The 18,572-nt window shown below is 43.4% G+C and overlaps 1 protein-coding gene across 1 annotated transcript in view; it reads right to left on the bottom strand.

Moving 5' to 3' along the window:
* The window catches only part of LOC147895276 (SNF2 domain-containing protein / helicase domain-containing protein / HNH endonuclease domain-containing protein), a 188,461-nt gene extending 176,494 nt beyond the window's left edge, over positions 1 to 11,967 (bottom strand). The window contains exons 1-2 of the mRNA XM_087383441.1: positions 11,574 to 11,967; positions 1,549 to 1,920 (exon numbers count right to left, since the gene is read on the bottom strand). Of these exons, the coding sequence (XP_087239567.1) occupies positions 1,549 to 1,920; positions 11,574 to 11,966 (765 nt within the window). The 5' untranslated portion in view covers position 11,967. The remainder of the gene's footprint in view (positions 1 to 1,548; positions 1,921 to 11,573) is intronic.
* Between the last annotated feature and the right edge of the window lie 6,605 nt (positions 11,968 to 18,572).

The raw sequence follows: 18,572 nt of genomic DNA, 5'->3' as shown, positions 1-18,572 counted from the left end.
ATCACAGGTTGCTTGGCAGTTCATTGAGCATGTCTTTAAGCATCATGGTTTCCCTTAGAAAAATGTTAGTGACAGAGATGCAAATTTTATGGGTCACTTTTGGAAGGAGTTATTTACAACAGTGGGTACGTTACCTAGCACTGCTTACCATCCTGAGACTAATGGACAGTTGGAAAGGGTGAACAAATGGGTGGAGGAATATTTGAGGCACTTTGATACTCAGAAGTCTTGGGATAAATGGTTGGCACTTGCTAAATTTTGCTACAACAGTACCAAGCATCTCTCCATTGGCATGAGCCTGTTTGAGGCAATGTACAGATGCAAGGTAGGATGCCTTCAATTGCTCACATGGTTGGGAAAATCAACAAGCACAGAATGACTTGGAGAGAATGGATTCCCTTCTGCAGTTGGCAAAAAAGAATCTGCAGGATGCCCAAGACAAGTAGAAGAAATATGCGGATGAACGCAGGAGATTTGTCTTTTAAAGAGGGAGATTATGTGCATTTATGTTTCAGTTGCATAATGGCTTATGGTGGTTTTAAAACATAATCTGTTTGGTTTCAAACTTGCATTAAAGAATGTTGGTGTTGAGAGAAATGCATTGATCTCCTATGGCAGGACATAGAAGCATCACAAAGACTATGAACAGATCAAGCAAGGTGAACAGATCAAGCAAGGTTTCTATTCATAGTATGTGAAGTATGTGATATGCCAACAAAACAAAATGGGCAACCACCTGCTAGTTTGGTGCAGCCCATATTATTGGACTGCCTCCTAGAGAGTATTGATGGAACAAATGCCTATGTGGTGATGGACAAGCTTACCAAATAAGCCCACTTCATCCCCACCAAGACAATGTATTGAGCATGTTCATGGACGATACGGGGAGGGATAACTATCAAAACATGGAGTGTTTTCCTTTCCCCAGTTCGAGTTCCAGTTCCAGTTGCAGTTTTAGTTTCAATGCTAGACAATTAGAGGTGTAACAGATACCTCAAGATCCCACCAAGGGTGTTTCTTTCTGTATGATGTAATCTACTAGGTCTCATAGGATTTCTTGGCCTTCCACAAACAAAAAATAAATCGTTCTCTCTCTCTCTCTCTCTCTCTCTCTCTCTCTCTCTCTCTCCCCACACACAAAGAAAGCAATGCCTCATTGAAATGTGCAGAAATCAGTATAAAAACGAGCCCTCCGTAAATCCTATCAAAATCAAAAGTCTAAATCATATAACATTGAAATGGCCCGTGCAGAAATCAGTATAAAAACAAGCCCTTCACATATATCTGTAAATCCTATCAAAATCAAAAGTCTAAATCATATAACATTGAAATGTGACACACACACACACACACACACACACATACAAAGAGAGAGAGAGAGAAGACTTTCTGCTGCTGCTCTTTTGACGAATGAGATTCTGCCTCTAACAGGGAAGCAAAAAGGGAAGGGTGAGCGTCTGGGGGTGAGGGATTGTAAGGGGTGTTAATGGGGATCAGTCAAGTTGCTCAGAGTTCTAAGACAAGTAGATCAGAGGTTCTATGGGAAACCTGAACTGTCTTTCCAACGCCCATGTCATCTGCTATAAGACATCGCCCACCTCTTCTGAGACCATATTTTACACCCTCAAGCTGAAATGGCAATAATGTTGCCTTCAACTTGCAGGGTATTTGCTGCAAAAGCTCGTCCACTTGGGAATCTGAAATATGATTTTGTCGAAAAGGAACCCATTGTTTATCAGAGCATTTCACTTGTGACATTTTTTGGACGATAGTCAGGGTATTCAGTGGTATTTGCTGTAGAATAACACCAGAAATGTTTCTCAGAACATGAAGCACAGCCTTGTACTCATCTAAATGGTACACAGCTGTGCGTGGTGTACTCTCTTCTGTTTCAGAACTTTTATAATGCAGTGGATTCACCTGCACCAAAATATCACACAAGCAATGATAATTTGTATTAAGAACAAAACCGTTTGCTAAGCCAAGTATATCTATCTTTGGCAGGACAATATACTTCCAAACTTAAAAGATTAAATACCACAAATGGAAAAACAGTTTGGTTATTAGACAGGAAAAAGAGGTATTTTATCGCATTGTTGTTTGTTTCTACATGCCAAGTGGTTCTGTTACATGAAGTCATCCTACCCGTCATGTAGAAACTGTTTCTTCTTTACATATATGGCAGCAGCGAGACAAGGATCATCACCAAGGGTCCCTAGCTATTGAAACACATGAACTATGGCATATAGTCAAATGTCATGGCAAGGTTTAGTACCCTCCTTTCTAGGGGTGCAGACCGATGTAAGAGAGATTTCAACTCGCAATCTATTCCCCAGACCAGTTGCTTTAGCACTCAAACCCGATGCAGGGTGCTTTAAGGGCGAGATTAGGCCAAAAATTGCAACACGAACAAATGATGATAGTTGCAAAAGCTAAATTTATCATGTATTAAACCAAGCACATGCTACTGTATGAAATTCATCCCTTGGGTATTATGTTAACTACAATAACAAGAGTGCACAAGTGTGCGTACTATAGTGGTAAAGCAATTGCTTTTGAATGGGAAAAAAAAACACTAACGCTCTTTTAAAGGGCATTGGGCTAATAAAAGGCAATTTTATAGGGTGATCTCCATAAATGGCAACTTGAAACACATAATTGTTAAAAAAATACAATTGGAAATTCACAAAAGAGTTTCAATCCAGCACAAAGAAAGGAAGAAAACACATAATAGGAGTGCCTCTAGCACAAAGAGAGGAAGAAAACGATATATTAAAATTCTAGAATCCTTCACCGTCTTTTGAATCCAGATACGTCGTGAGCTCTTAATTAAGCTCCTCAGTGCTGGGAGGATGAAGCAAAACCTAGGACTTTAAGCATTACCATCCCTTGCATGCACGCAGCAAGTAATTACGTTCTTTTTTTTTTTTTCAAGAAAATTACTTCATTAAGTATGAATGAAAACCACGAGAGCAAGCTCAAATGCGGGAGTACATCATGCAATGCATGAGGAAAAAACAGTTCAAAGTGAGCTAATAAAGAACCAAGGCGGAGGCTGAAAATGCCATCTCAACCCTGAAGGAAACTCAGAGAAGAAAGGAGATCCCCTCCAAACTCTAAAAAAAGTAACTCTCCTAGCATTGGCTACTATGGAGGAAACCTGCATGCTCGCCCAAATGGCCATCAGAGTGTGTACTGTGTCAGTCCAAATACTGGCCATAGTGTGGGAAGGGTGAACCTGGATACCCTCCATTGCCTCTGTACACCTGGCTCTCCAAATATGCCAAGCTGCAATGCTAGCCAAAATCTTCCAAGACGTGTCTACTGAGGCATGAGCAGCTCTGAAAGGAGTGTGGGGAACATCCTAGAGGGAACAAGACTCCACTGAATGTCACCGTACAATGAAAGCTAGATCTCGATCATGTCCCTCTAAAAGCACCTGTGGGCCAGTAAGAGATAACCAAGCCACTGAGCCCCAGGTCATATAGAAAGGTGCTGTATGAAAGACGCTGAAAATCCTAGCAACACCTTTCGCCTGTCTGCACTCCCAAAGGCAATGCTGTACTGCCTCAACTGCCATGTGAAAACGAGGACAAATAGGGTCAGCCCCGAACCTAGATCTCCACAGGTTCACTGCAATCCCTCCATGAATAGAAAGCCAAAAGAAAAGAGTGACCTTCTATTCCTAAGGGATTTCCAGAGCCTACGCCAAAAGTTCTTCCGCACAGCTGTGGAAATCTGAAAACTATCCCAATGTGGTGCTCTGGAGGGCCTCCAACCTCTACTGCTGAGCTGAAATCTTCGGGCATTTCTAACTATATAACGAAAGAAGGGAAAGCTCTTCTCTTGGTACCCCTCATCAATCCATTCCCACCCCCCTGGGTCCCACTGCAAGAACCTAATAGGGGAACCACCATACAGCCAAAGTCTCCAAGACCCCAGCGCAAGGAGAATAGGATCAGGGTCAAGATACCACTGTGAATCCCTGCCCCACTCCATGAATCTTGCAATCCTGACAGGCTGAAATACAGGCTGAAATACAACCTCCAAAAGAATATCATCAGAGGATCTGATAAGTTTGCCTCCCGACTGATTATCAAAGACAAGGGTATCGTCATGTGTATCCTTCAATGCAATGACCTGTAATAATGGAATGCCTGTCCCTAAGAACGCTCCCCACCAGGTGGACTCTGTAACCGGCATGTCATATGTGTCAATCCACTCTGGCGGCATGTCATTTAAAAAAAAAAAAAAGAGACTTCTATTAAGTAAGAAAGAAACCCGCTAGAGCAAGCTCTGTGCAGAAATACACCATGCTAAGCATGTAATAAAAAACACCTCAGAGGAATGAGGTAGAAAGAAACCAAGGCTGAGGCTGAAAATGCCATCTCAACCCTGTAGAAGTCTCAGCAAAGAAGGGAGAGTCTCTCCAATCTCTGAGAAAAGTAACTCTCCTGGAGGAGGCTGCTCGAGATGATCCCTGCATGGTTGCCCAAATGGCCATCAGAGTGTGTATCGTATCTGTCCAAGTACTCGCCAAGATCTGAGAAGAGTGAACATGAGAACCCTCTAAAGCCTCAGTGCACCTGGCTCTCCAAATGTGCCATGCTGCAATGCTAGCTAGGATCTCCCATGGAGAGTCGACCGAGGAGTGAGCAGCCCTGAAAAGAGTGGCCGGAACATCCTCTAGAGAGCACAACTCCACAAGGTGTCGTCGGATGTGAAGAGCCCAAGAGGAATCAAGTCTCTCAAAAAATACCTGGGGCCCTGAAAGAGTAAGTCAAGCCACTGATCCCCAGGTCATATAGAAAGGTAGGCGAACAAAAGTGCTGAAAAGTCTTGCAATCCCCTTCCATATGATTCTCGCATGTCTGCAATCCCAAAGGCAGTGCTGTATTGTCTCCAAAGCAGAAAGGCAGTGAGGGCAAGAAGGGTCAGCTCCGAACCTGGATCTCCAATGGTTTACTGCTATCCCACCATGAATAGAAAGCCAAAAGAAGAGAGTGATTTTTCTATTCCAATGGGATTTCCAGAGTCTCTGCCAAAAAAATTTCTGCAAGTCAACAGAAATCTGAAAGTTCTCCCAATCATGACCTCTGGTGGGCGAACAAAAGTGCTGAAAAGTCTTGCAATCCCCTTCCATATGATTCTCGCATGTCTGCAATCCCAAAGGCAGTGCCGTATTGTCTCCAAAGCAGAAAGGCAGTGAGGGCAAGAAGGGTAAGCTCCGAACCTGGATCTCCAATGGTTTACTGCTACTCCACCATGAATAGAAAGCCAAAAGAAGAGAGTGATTTTTCTATTCCAATGGGATTTCCAGAGTCTCTGCCAAAAAAATTTCTGCAAGTCAACAGAAATCTGAAAGTTCTCCCAATCATGACCTCTGGTGGGCGAACAAAAGTGCTGAAAAGTCTTGCAATCCCCTTCCATATGATTCTCGCATGTTTGCAATCCCAAAGGCAGTGGTGTATTGTCTCCAAAGCAGAAAGGCAGTGAGGGCAAGAAGGGTCAGCTCCGAACTTGGATCTCCAATGGTTTACTGCTATCCCACTATGAATAGAAAGCCAAAAGAAGAGAGTGATTTTTCGAATCCAATGGGATTTCCAGAGTCTCTGCCAAAAAAATTTCTGCAAGTCAACAGGAATCTGAAAGTTCTCCCAATGATGACCTCTGGTGGGCCTCCAACCCCTACAGCTGAGCTGGAATTTCCTGGCATTACTGACCATGTAACGAAAGAAGGGGATGCCCTTCTCTCGGTGCCCTTCATCTATCCATTCCCATTCCCCAGGGTCCCACTGCAAAAACTTAAATGGGACACCTCCATAGAGCCATAGCCTCCATGAGCCAAGGGCGAGGAGCCAAGAGTAAACATGAGAACCCTCTAAAGCCTCAGTGCATCTGGCTCTCCAAATGTGCCATGCTGCAATGCTAGCTAGGATCTCCCATGGAGAGTCGTCGACCGAGGAGTGAGCAGCCCTGAAAAGAGTGGCCGGAACATCCTCTAGAGAGCACAACTCCACAAGGTGTCGTCGGATGTGAAGAGCCCAAGAGGAATCAAGTCTCTCAAAAAATACCTGGGGCCCTGAAAGAGTAAGCCAAGCCACTGATCCCCAGGTCATATAGAAAGGCATTCTCTTATGCTCATGCATAAGCATAAGCATGAGCATATGTTCTCTTATGCTCATGCTTATACTTATGCATAAGACTCCTCTTATGCATAAGCATAAGCATGAGGATAAGAGAAGATATGCTCATGCTTATGCTTATGCATGAGCATAAGAGAAGTAGACATATGCTCATGCATAAGCATGAGCATATGTCTCTTTTTCCCTCTTTACTTTCCCTCTTCTTCTCTCTTTCTTTCCCTCTTTCCCCTTTTCCAATCTCTCTTTCTTTTCCCTCTTCTTCTCTCTTCTCCTCTTTCCCCCCTCTTTTCCCTCTTTCATGCTCGTCTTCTTATGCTCATGCATAAGCATAAGCATGAGCATATGTCTCCTTAACAAAAGTGCTGAAAAGTCTTGCAATCCCCTTCCATATGATTCTCGCATGTCTGCAATCCCAAAGGCAGTGTTGTATTGTCTTTCTACTCATCTTCTTATGCTCATGCATAAGCATAAGCATGAGCATATGTCTCCTTAACAAAAGTGCTGAAAAGTCTTGCAATCCCCTTCCATATGATTCTCGCATGTCTGCAATCCCAAAGGCAGTGCTGTATTGTCTCTAAAGCAGAAAGGCAGTGAGGGCAAGAAGGGTCAGCTCCGAACCTGGATCTCCAATGGTTTACTGCTCTCCCACCATGAATAGAAAGCCAAAAGAAGAGAGTGATTTTTCTATTCCAATGGGATTTCCAGAGTCTCTGCCAAAAAAATTTCTGCAAGTCAACAGAAATCTGAAAGTTCTCCCAATCATGACCTCTGGTGGGCGAACAAAAGTGCTGAAAAGTCTTGCAATCCCCTTCCATATGATTCTTGCATGTCTGCAATCCCAAAGGCAGTGCTGTATTGTCTCCAAAGCAGAAAGGCATTGAGGGCAAGAAGGGTCAGCTCCGAACCTGGATCTCCAATGGTTTACTGCTATCCCACCATGAATAGAAAGCCAAAAGAAGAGAGTGATTTTTCTATTCCAATGGGATTTCCAGAGTCTCTGCCAAAAAAATTTCTGCAAGTCAACAGGAATCTGAAAGTTCTCCCAATGATGACCTCTGGTGGGCCTCCAACCCCTACAGCTGAGCTGGAATTTCCTGGCATTACTGACCATGTAACGAAAGAAGGGGATGCCCTTCTCTCGGTGCCCTTCATCTATCCATTCCCATTCCCCAGGGTCCCACTGCAAAAACTTAAATGGGACACCTCCATAGAGCCACAGCCTCCATGAGCCAAGGGCGAGGAGAAGCGGGTCAGGATCCAGGTACCACTGTGAAAGAGAGCCATGCTCCATGAAGCCCACTATCTTGACTAACTGAAACGGTACCTCCAACAAGATATCATCTCTGGACAGCCCTACATCTGAGCTGGAATTTCCTGGCATTACTGACCATGTAACGAAAGAAGGGGATGCCCTTCTCTCGGTGCCCTTCATCTATCCATTCCCATTCCCCAGGGTCCCACTGCAAAAACTTAAATGGGACACCTCCATAGAGCCACAGCCTCCATGAGCCAAGGGCGAGGAGAAGCGGGTCAGGATCCAGGTACCACTGTGAAAGAGAGCCATGCTCCATGAAGCCCACTATCTTGACTGACTGAAACGGTACCTCCAACAAGATATCATCTCTGGACAGCCTGCCCAACGAAGAAACATCAAAAACTAAGGCATCCTCATGTGTGTCAAGAAAAGCAATCACCTGTAAAGGAACTCCCAATCTGGAAAATGCCCCCATCCAGGTGGAGCAAGTAATATCTCCAACAAGATATCGTCTCTGGACAGCCTGCGCCCCCGAAGAAACATAAAAAATTAGGCATCCTCATGTGTGTCAAGATTAAGAACCATCTGGGCCTGTTGGTCTGCAGGAACGCTATGGCGAAAACCCATCTAGTACTGTGTGTCCAATCCTCTCCTGAAGTGGGCGTGCGAGACTGTATGCATCTGATAAAAAAATCCTTCCAAGGCTCTTGCCCTGGCATAAGCCCTCTCACAACGAACTTGCAGAGTAAAGCTCTGCACTGTAGATCTGGGTCGATGATATTCAAACCCCCTTCTCTTGTAGGAAGAATCAAGGTCTCCCAAGCCACCCTGGCTGTAACATCAGTTGTGCCATCTAGACCACTCCATAAAAAGTTTCGTACAGGCCTCTTAAGCTGAGTGATACAATCCCTAGAGTGGCACCAACAACAGCATACAAACCATGCTGTGGCTAGAAGAACATGATATTCAAACCCCCTTCTCTTGTAGGAAGAATCAAGGTCTCCCAAGCCACCCTGGCTGTAACATCAGTTGTGCCATCTAGACCACTTCATAAAAAGTTTCGTACAGGCCTCTTGAGCTGAGTGATACAATCCCTAGAGTGGCACCAACAAGAGCATACAAACCATGCTGTGGCTAGAAGAACGTGGTTAACCACCACCACCCTGGAGGCCAAGTCAGAGCTCCAGAAAAGGAGCTTTCTTCTGATGCTTTCCAACACCGGAGCAAACTGTTGTGAAGGAGAGATGCCCATCCCAACTTGGCAGCCCAAATATCTGACGGAGACGCCCCTCTGTACCCAAGTGAAGCCAATATCATTACCCCAATCCGGGGGGTGTCATCCTCGCAAATTCAAAAACCGCTGGATTTATGCCAATTAATGTGTGCACCTGCAGCCGTGCAAAACAAATCCAAGGCTGTCTGGAAGGAAGTGAGTGTGCTGGGGGAGGCATCCAAAAAAACAGCCGTGTCATCTGCCAACTCACTATCCAGGAGCTCTTCTTCCCGGCGGATAGGAAGCCTCAGCCCATAAATATCAGCTTGAGATCTAATGTAGATACTCATAGCTTCCGCCACAAACAGAAAAAGAAATGGGGCAAGATGAATGAGACCATCTGTAAGTGAGTCCGGCATCTCACCAGAGTCCCACACGCCCTGCAAGGCTGATGTAATGTGATCACCAATCTGCTCCCAAAAAGTAATAAAAAAGGAGGGGGTAAGTCCATCTGAACTTGGGCACTTGCCCTTGTGAAGGGCAAGTAATGCAGTCTTGAATTCTGCATTGGTGAAAGGTGCATCCAGAGAAACATACATCTCATCCTTCACCAATATAGGGATACACTGCCAAATAACCTCTCTGGCATCATCAATGGCCTGTGTGCTTGGATCTGCAATAAGAAGGGAAGCAAAAAATTCTGAAGCTACACGCATGACAGCATCAGGATTTGACTGTAACATCCCGTCTGAGTCAACAAGCTGCGAAACACTATCTCTACTATGTCTGGGTCCATGAGTAGAGAAAAAGTGTTTGTTGACCCTGCCACCCATCTGAATCCAAAAGGATTCCTGTGCATGAAAGGCATATTCTGCTCTCTGATCCAACAATGTCTGCAAATGAGCCCTTGCTGCAACAAGGCGCTCCTGAATCCAAGCATCTGTAGGCCTCTTCTGCTCTTCCCTCTGAAGGGACGCTAACTGCTGGAACATATAGGGCCTAGGCGGAGTTCCACACCGTCGCCGTAGGCAGCTAATCCGGGATTTGACTGTAACACCCCGTCTGAGTCAACAAGCTGCGAAACACTATCTCTACTATGTCTGGGTCCATGAGTAGAGAAAAAGTGTTTGTTGACCCTACCACCCATTTGAATCCAAAAGGATTCCCGTGCATGAAAGGCATATTCTGCTCTCTGATCCAACAATGTCTGCAAATGAGCCCTTGCTGCAACAAGGCGCTCCTGAATCCAAGCATCTGTAGGCCTCTTCTGCTCTTCCCTCTAAAGGGACGCTAACTGCTGGAACATACAGGGCCTAGGCGGAGTTCCACACCGTCGCCGTAGGCAGCTGATCCGGAACCAGCTTCATCCAGGTGTCACTGGAGGTGCTATTGATATCCTTTTTATCCAGGAACACAAGCTGGATGCCAGTGTTGCTCTAAGTCTAGCAAACTGCTTTTAGGACATACCTTCTGGTCGCCTGCTATGGGCACAAGGGGAGGTATTTGCATTTCGGTCTCTCTTTCTATTCTCCCCTTGGTTGCTAGTCATGGTATTATCTCCCCTTCTAGAGCTCAATGGATCATTATTTTGATTGGAGGGCGTAAGATTGGTCTTCTCAATCTTTATGCTCCCAACAACAGAGGGGAGCGGATCTCCTTTTGAAAGGAGTTACTCTCTTGGGCCCCCATTTTAGATTCTTGGATCATTGGTGGCGACTTCAACATGGTTGAGTTGCCTTCAGACAAAAAGGGAGGCAGACAGGGTGGAATTCATTCTTTGGAGAGGGCAGCTTGGGATGCCTTCCTCTTTCAGTTCAGTGGCAGGGGCCTGCTATGGGCACAAGGGGAGGTATTTGCATTTCGGTCTCTCTTTCTATTCTCCCCTTGGTTGCTAGTCATGGTATTATCTCCCCTTCTAGAGCTCAATGGATCATTATTTTGATTGGAGGGCATAAGATTGGTCTTCTCAATCTTTATGCTCCCAACAACAGAGGGGAGCGGATCTCCTTTTGAAAGGAGTTACTCTCTTGGGCCCCCATTTTAGATTCTTGGATCATTGGTGGCGACTTCAACATGGTTGAGTTGCCTTCAGACAAAAAGGGAGGCAGACAGGGTGGAATTCATTCTTTGGAGAGGGCAGCTTGGGATGCCTTCCTCTTTCAGTTCAGTGGCAGGGACACTTGGTTGGATGATGCCTTTCATATTATGCCACAGTCACTCCTGTACTCTTGGTCGAACAGGAGAATACACATGCCCATTCATGCACGGATTGACAGATTTTATGTAGACGATTGGGCACTTGACAGAGGAGGATCTGTATGCATTTCTACTGGGGTTTCCACCTCAGATCATTTTCCAGTGGTGTTGCAGATTCTTGAGGCTCATCGGAGAGGACGCTCTGCCAGTGTCAGGATTCCGGATGCTTTTTATGCAGAGGAGAGCCTCATGGAGGATATTTTACAGATTTGGGTTTCTCACATATAGGGTGGAGCTGTCTACCCATCTCAAGTAGCTGCAGCCTTATCCGGAATTAGTGACTATTATCATACAGTCGCTGATTCTAGGAGTAATTACGTTCTAGCTAGACGTACCCACGAATTTGTTGAATTAAGGCCTAAAGTGCTGGAGTGTTGCCCAATTTCCTTGCAATTGACTACCAAATACGCAAAAGCTGAACGTTGTGCACATGCAGTTACTGTGTTTAATCTTGGTGTTCGTTCTATCGAAGCCCGTCGACAGTGTTCTCTCTCTCTCTCTCTCTCTCTCTACGGACTCTTGCAGAAGACGAGTCTCGTCCACATGCGCTATCCGATTTCAGAGACCAGTATGTTAGAAGAGAACTGGAAAGATGCTAAGAAGAGGAGTGGTGCTGTAAGGTTGAGAATTCGGGTCAGAAGATAGTTTAGATGCGACGGAATGCTACTCATTGCCATGCAGAATGGACATGAAAATAACTTACAGAGGAAACAAGCCGACTGAACAAATCTCTTCCAGCTGTGGGAGGCGAAACCAGAACGATGAATTGGTCCACCGATACAAGTTCCAGCGACACCTCTATGCATTTCATGGGTGTAGGATCCGTAGCAGTTTTACCAGAATTGATGAGGGGTTCGGAATTCGCAAAGTTAACTTTATTGCTGCAAGGACCCAATGTCCACGAGTGTTGATTTGGGCAACGCTTCTTGTTCGGTGAAAATCTCCTTTCTGCCTCCGCCAAGTAACGCTTGTGAGAGAGATGATGAGAAGGATCATGTGCTCTAATAGGCTCGCAAGCATCAGCTTTGGCTTGGAGCCGAGAGAGCGCTGCTGCTCTGTTTGCTTCGATGCGCTTACGTTGCTCGTCCGTGAGCATCTCTTCTGCTGCGTAAAGTCGCCCGTGAGATATATTTCGCAATTTCTCTTGTTGCCACCGAGCTCCGCGAGAGTAGAATCAATCTTTCCGCCTGCAGAGTTGCCTAATCTCTGAATAACTTATGACTTCCCGAAAATGCCCTCCCTTCCCACAGGTAACCTGTACACTTTCCGGAACTCTTCTTCTGCACGACGAAATCAATCCGACTGTTCAAAAGATCATTCCTGCATTATAATCAACATTTCCACAGACCACCTCTTCACTACTGGTAGACCAATCCGAGATCTACCAAAATCTGCCAAGCAATGACGCTCTGCACATCCAGACTGAGTCACAGGCGAATCAATTCACATAAAATCCTCTTGGCCGAACAGCATTTCTCTGTGCTTCTCTCTGCACTTCCTAACCACCAGAATTGTCGGAACTGAAACGAATTTTGCCCGCCGACAAAGTCACCGCGACCCAAGCTCTGCTCAACAAAGCATCTGATTGCAGGAATTGCAAACCCTGGAACTCTGCTCAACAAGCATCTGATTGCAGTAACTTCAAATCCCTCAAGCTCTGTTCAACAAGCATGTGACTGCTGTAAATTCAAAATCGAGTGTGGATTTTGAAAAACAACAAGCCAATTCTATTGACTTGGGAAAATCTGACCGTTTGAAGAAAACATATTATACCCTTTTCGAGAGTTCACATGCTCTTCTGCCATTTTATCCCCAACACCACGGCCTCCTCACAACCAGCCCTCGGAGCGCCCCCTGCTTGTGCTCCAGACAAGGCCACATGGAGGACCACCATGGCGCACATCAATGTGCCCACCTTCGGTTCTCGAGGTGCCGAAAATCCCCCACCAATGCATTGATCAATTTCGAACCTGGCAACAACCAGGGGGGTAGACAAACAAGCAGTGCAAATGCAACAACCGATCACCAAAACCGTAGTAGAATAGAGGTGTATCAACACTACCCACTTGAGGCCAATTCAACAATCTACAACCAGTGTGCAGTTGGAATACACAATAATGGCCTCATGAGAACAGCCTCTAAACAAGTGGTTGAGGTAGAGCTAAAGAAAGGCAAACCTTTCATGCACATTAACAACTACTTTCTAAAACAGCCAATGGCCCTCCTTTAATGGGGGAGATTATACATTGCCTATGCCCACCCATGCGAGAAAACTGAGTGGAAAAATAAGCATTTCTGACAGTGCAAGCGATGTGTGGGACTCAGCGGGAAATTTTGGCAGCGTTCATGGGCGCCAAGTGGTGATGTAGTACAAGGTGCCCCACATGGGGTGGTACTTATGATTGTGGAGTTCCTATGATATAGGAGTTACCTCCTTTGATGTAGGAGAGGTGAAATTGATTTAGGACACCCTCTCTCCATTTCTATAAAAGAGGGAGATCCCAAAATGTGTAGGTTCTAGGCAAGATGGTAAAATGCAGCTCATTGTCAAATGGAGTTCTACCATCTATATCTCTAGGGACCTCTTCACATCCACTAGAACCTTTCTTGTTAATGACTAAACATGCAGTTAATTTGTTGTGGGGTTTGAAAGCGGTGCACTTAGCTATTTGACTATTTACCTTATCATAAATGTCAGTGGTCTGTGGAGAGTTAAGCTCCACTATTTGATTTGCTTACAATTCAATGCAAAATCTAAAACAAGCCACTTGCTTGTAATTCTCAAATTATATTAAGGGCTTGATATATGAGCACCTATTTTCATTACTTTACCGCTTCCAAATGCTACGAAGCCTTCATGGCCATAGATATTGGAGGTCCAAGGGCCTATATTGCTCCATCTTCTCCGCCTCCCTTAAACCTTCATGTGCTGGTTCAACCCTTGTTTTCAATTTGTATTTGGTCAACATGACTTTTTTAAATTGAGGTTAGTGTTAGTATTTTGTTACTCCCTAACCCTGACCTATTATAAGTTGTCAATGAGCATAAAAGGTTGCCTTTTAGTACTATCTCAGGGCGCATACACACCAGTGCCCATTCCATGGCCAAGTTGTGGGCAACCAAAAACAACCTTGCGCATTTGCGTAGGGATTTTCGAAGTAAGCATCCACATTAAATTGGCATGTGTCGACTACCCCACCTGTGATCCCTATTAGTTGTGCCCATCGTTGTGGAAAACCAAAAGCCCATGGCCATGCAGAAGTGGAACATGGGCAGGAGGTGGCAGCTAACTCACCTTTTGAAGTCTCTACTAGGTCAACAGTGTGTAAAGGGGGTGGGTCCATCCACCCCAATTAAGTGTCCCCACTAGCTCCTTGAACTAACGATGGGTGGCTACTACTTTTGAGGTCCTCAGCTACTCTTCCTTTCAAGGTAGTTACGCACTAGTGCCCCCATCCATGAGTTTGCAAAGGCATAAGTTGATGGCTTAGTGCCTCTAATCACTTGGTGCATGCAAAATACTATGTTGAGCTGATAATAGCTGAGATGAAAGCAAGAGCATCTAAACTGAAAGAGAACCGAAATGAAAATGACTCAATAACTCTCACAAGAGATGTTTCAATCTATTACATTAGCAAGAGCTCATCCCTACTGACCTTGTTGCTCATTACAACCATAGATAGCCACAAAGGCACACAAGACACACATTATAACTCACACCAAATGTCAAGCTGCTCCAACGATATCAAGCATCAATACTGCCAGTATATTGAGGTCATGATGAATCGTCCTCATTCCAGCTATCTCCAAAAGGCAGTTTGAAAGTCGACTCCCACGAGCTTAGGAAGGTAGTGAAAGGGAACAAAAGCATGCATATTAGGAGAACTCACACCAAAATAGTGGAAGTAGACAAAAATGAAAGGAGAGGGAGAGGAAACAAGGCTTATCCCAAAACATATGAAGAGTATTTTGCCCATTTCTTGGAGCTAATAGAGGTACATCTTCCCTTTTTAAAAAAGGTACATCATCTTGTAGTTAATTAGTACTGTCAAAAAGTCCTATTTATTATTATTTAGTATTATTTCGTACTATTTAGTACCATTTGATACTATTTAGTCCTAGTTGATACTACTAAAAACTATTTGGTACTATTAGTATTATATAGTACTATTAAAAAATAAATAATGAAAGTGATATATATAAAGTTGTATTCGAGGGTAGAGTTGAAGCATTAACCCAACTATCTAAACATGTGATCTAGAGATACTCATGAAGCTAGATTAGCAATTGTGACTCCTAATTTTAGGCAACCCACGATAGTTGAGAGCATCCAGATTCGAGATTTGGAGAATGCACAGTATGTACTTAGTAGATCAATCTTGCAGTTAGGATATCCATTGAGTATGGTCGATAACGATGATATGAGAGCTATAGGAATTGCATTGCTAACTATGGACCAGGCTTCAAGCCCCCTTCATACCACACATTGCGCATGCACAACATTGTTATACAAGGCATATGCAGAAGAGAAAGATCACATAAATCACAACATTTTTGAGCAACTGCATAACGCCGGATGCACAATTGTCTCAAATGGGTGGACAAGCATTAAATGCCATGCTTTATTGAATGTGATGGTTATATTGATGTGTGGGGAGGCCTTCCACATGTCAGTTGATGCCTCCATGTAAAGAAGTCAGGGATCTATATAGCTAGTGTATTATCAAAGGTTATAAGAGAGGTAGGCCTTGAAAAGGTTGTCATGGATAATGTCAAGAGTTGTAAAAGGGTGGGTAGAATATTGCAAATGGAGTATACTTATCTATATGCATCTGCGTGTTGTACATAGACTTTAAATCTTGCATTGAAAGATTGGTATAAACAAGTGCCATGGTTCAAAGAGATTGTTTGTGAGGCTCGAGACATTGTGAAGTTAATACAATCGAAGCAATGTCTTGAAGCAATCTTTATGTCTCGTGATGGTTCTACCATGTTGCAATTGCCACAGCAAGCATGAGATTTGCCATGTACTTCTACACTTTACAATCCTTGGTGAAGAATAGGAGTTTTCTTATAGAGACATTTCATTGTGATGCATTTCAACGATGGATGTTAAAGTTGACTGATAGGGCAACAAAGGAGAAGATGCATGACATGAAAAAAACATTGGGGTCCCCTTTATTATGGAAACGGTTAGGGATGCTACTAATGTTATAAAACCTATATTATATGCGCTTAGGGATTTGGACTCAAAGGCTCCAACAATTGGAAAAGCATGGATTCAATTTTGGAGTATTGAGCAAGCTCTTATTGCAAGGAATCCCCTACTCACCTAGGCCAAGAGAATGAGAGAAGACCATTTAATGCTATAAAATGCAAGAAATTATGGCAATTGTTTAGGCCTTGATGGGAGCAAGCTCACAATCCCTTGCATAGCATTGGGTACCTTTTAGACCTCGAGTGGTGGAATATGAATGCTGAAGAGATCCCAATTGTTATGCATGACTTTCATAAGGTCATGCAACAATATTATCTCCAAAACCATGAGTTTTCAAAGTGTTGTAATGAGTATCGATGCAAGGAGGGGTTGTTTACATCGAGCGATGTTCAAGCATTGGCAAAAACTACATCTGCTTGGAAATGGTGGATGATGAATGGTGGCACGTGTGAGCTTCTATGCCCAATTACAATGAGGGTTCTTTCTCAGAGAGGCTCAAACTCAAGCTTAGAAAGAAACTCGAGTCATGATAAGTACATTCATAGTAGTTTACAAAATAGAGGATTGGGCTAAGAAGCTAGTGTACATCTATGCTAATCATAAAATGCTAGAAACATTAAGAGATGTGGGATACGAGGACAAAGTTTCAAAATGGACGAACGATATCCCACCTAATGCTATCCAACCTGAAGCAGTCCCATCGTTGCAGATCCTAGAACCCCAAGAAGAGGATGAGGAAGGGACTTATGGTGCAACATTTGAGGAGGATAGTGATGAGGAGGATGAATCAAATGAAGATGAAGGAAATAATATTAACCTTCCACATGGGTCTAAAGATGAGGACATTGATGATGAACATGATGAGGATAGTGACTCGTGAATTGTGGCAATCATGGAAATGATGATGATAGTGGGTTTTGAATGTCTCATTGTATTCTGAATGTGTTCTTGTTTTTTGATTGTAGGTTGCGGATTTAGGGTGGGATAAGAATTTTGCAATGTATGGCATTGTCTCGTCGCATGCTGCCAATGGGTGGTAGTATGGTATTGTCTCATCAAGCATTGTAAATGTATTGTGTTTAGGGTTTGGGCTTTGAAGATTTGATTCTTTTGTGTCACCATCGCATAGGCCTCTGGGTGGTAATGCCAATTGCGGTGCTCTTGACCAGGTTCATTTTCTCAAGAGCATGCCAATTGGCATACCACTCACCATCATATGTAATAGAAGCCTATGCGATGACATGCAGAAGAAGCATATGCAAAGTGATATTTCTTGCCTTTGGTAACATTCTTTTTGGCTCACTTTCAAGATTAGTTTTAATTGCATGAGAGAGAGAGAGAGAGAGAGAGAGAGAGAGAGAGAGAGAGAGAGAGCTTGTTATGAAAGTTATCCATGACTTGGTCAGTTCTTTAATTATGGCAATTTTTATGGACAATGCTTTATTCTTTAGTCTTAAATTTATATTTGAATGTCCGATAGAAAATGCTTTTTCATTTAGATTTTAGCATTTTAATGTGAGATAGAAACCTACGTATTGTTTTAGGATTGCTAATTTCCAATTCGGATGAAATGCACATAGTAAGGATTTCCTTTGTTTAATATACTTTAAGTGCAAATCCTAAATGCTTTTCCATTTACTTGTGCATTTTGATTTAGAATTGCAACCTATTTTATTCTATAAAATTTAATTACTTTATTAGTTTATTCTTTCATAATGGCAACCATATAAACTTGAAAGAACATATAACTTGAAACAAAGTCATATATTTCCATAGAGATTGTATACATTGTAAATAGTTTAATGTCATGGTTCTGGATACAACTGTCCTAAGCCCAACACCATGTACAATGCCATTGCTAGTTGGGATTTACAAAGTGGACAAATAGCTCTAGTCGGCAAATAATCTACTCGACAATAAATATGAAATTTATGGCTGCAAGGTAGAGCATAGTAGCCAGTTGAGTTATCAAACAAACACTGGCATATTGGGCACAAACAATTTTCCGGGCTATCGGAAGGAAGCGGTTGATAGCAAGTATGAATGGCTTTACAATGCCATTGATAATTGGGATTTACAAAGTGGACAAATAGCTCTTGTTGGCAAGTAATCTAGTAGACAATAAATATGAAATTTATGGCCGCAAGGTAGAGCATAGTAACCAGTTGAGTTATCATACAAACATTGGCATATTGGGCACAAACAATTGTTTGGGCTATCAAAAGGAATAGGTTGTATAGCATATGGTTGAGAAGATGGATGTCGGCAAGTATCAATAGCTTTACAATGCCATTGATAGTTGGGATTTACAAAGTGGACAAATAGCTCTAGTTGACAAGTAATTTACTAGACAATAAATATGAAATTTGTGGCCACAAGGTAAAGCATAGTAGCCAGTTGAGTTATCAAACAAATAGTGGCATATTGGGCACAAACAATTGTATGGGCTATCGGAAGGAAGAGGTTGTATATCATATGGTTGAG

Source organism: Dipteris shenzhenensis, chromosome 13, assembly GCF_047967505.1.
Source record: "Dipteris shenzhenensis isolate YYH24624 ecotype China chromosome 13, Dip_SZ_1.0, whole genome shotgun sequence".
In the NCBI taxonomy this organism is placed as follows: domain Eukaryota; kingdom Viridiplantae; phylum Streptophyta; class Polypodiopsida; order Gleicheniales; family Dipteridaceae; genus Dipteris; species Dipteris shenzhenensis.
Note: the sequence above shows the minus strand (reverse complement) of the source record. Positions and strands in the feature narration are given on the sequence as shown.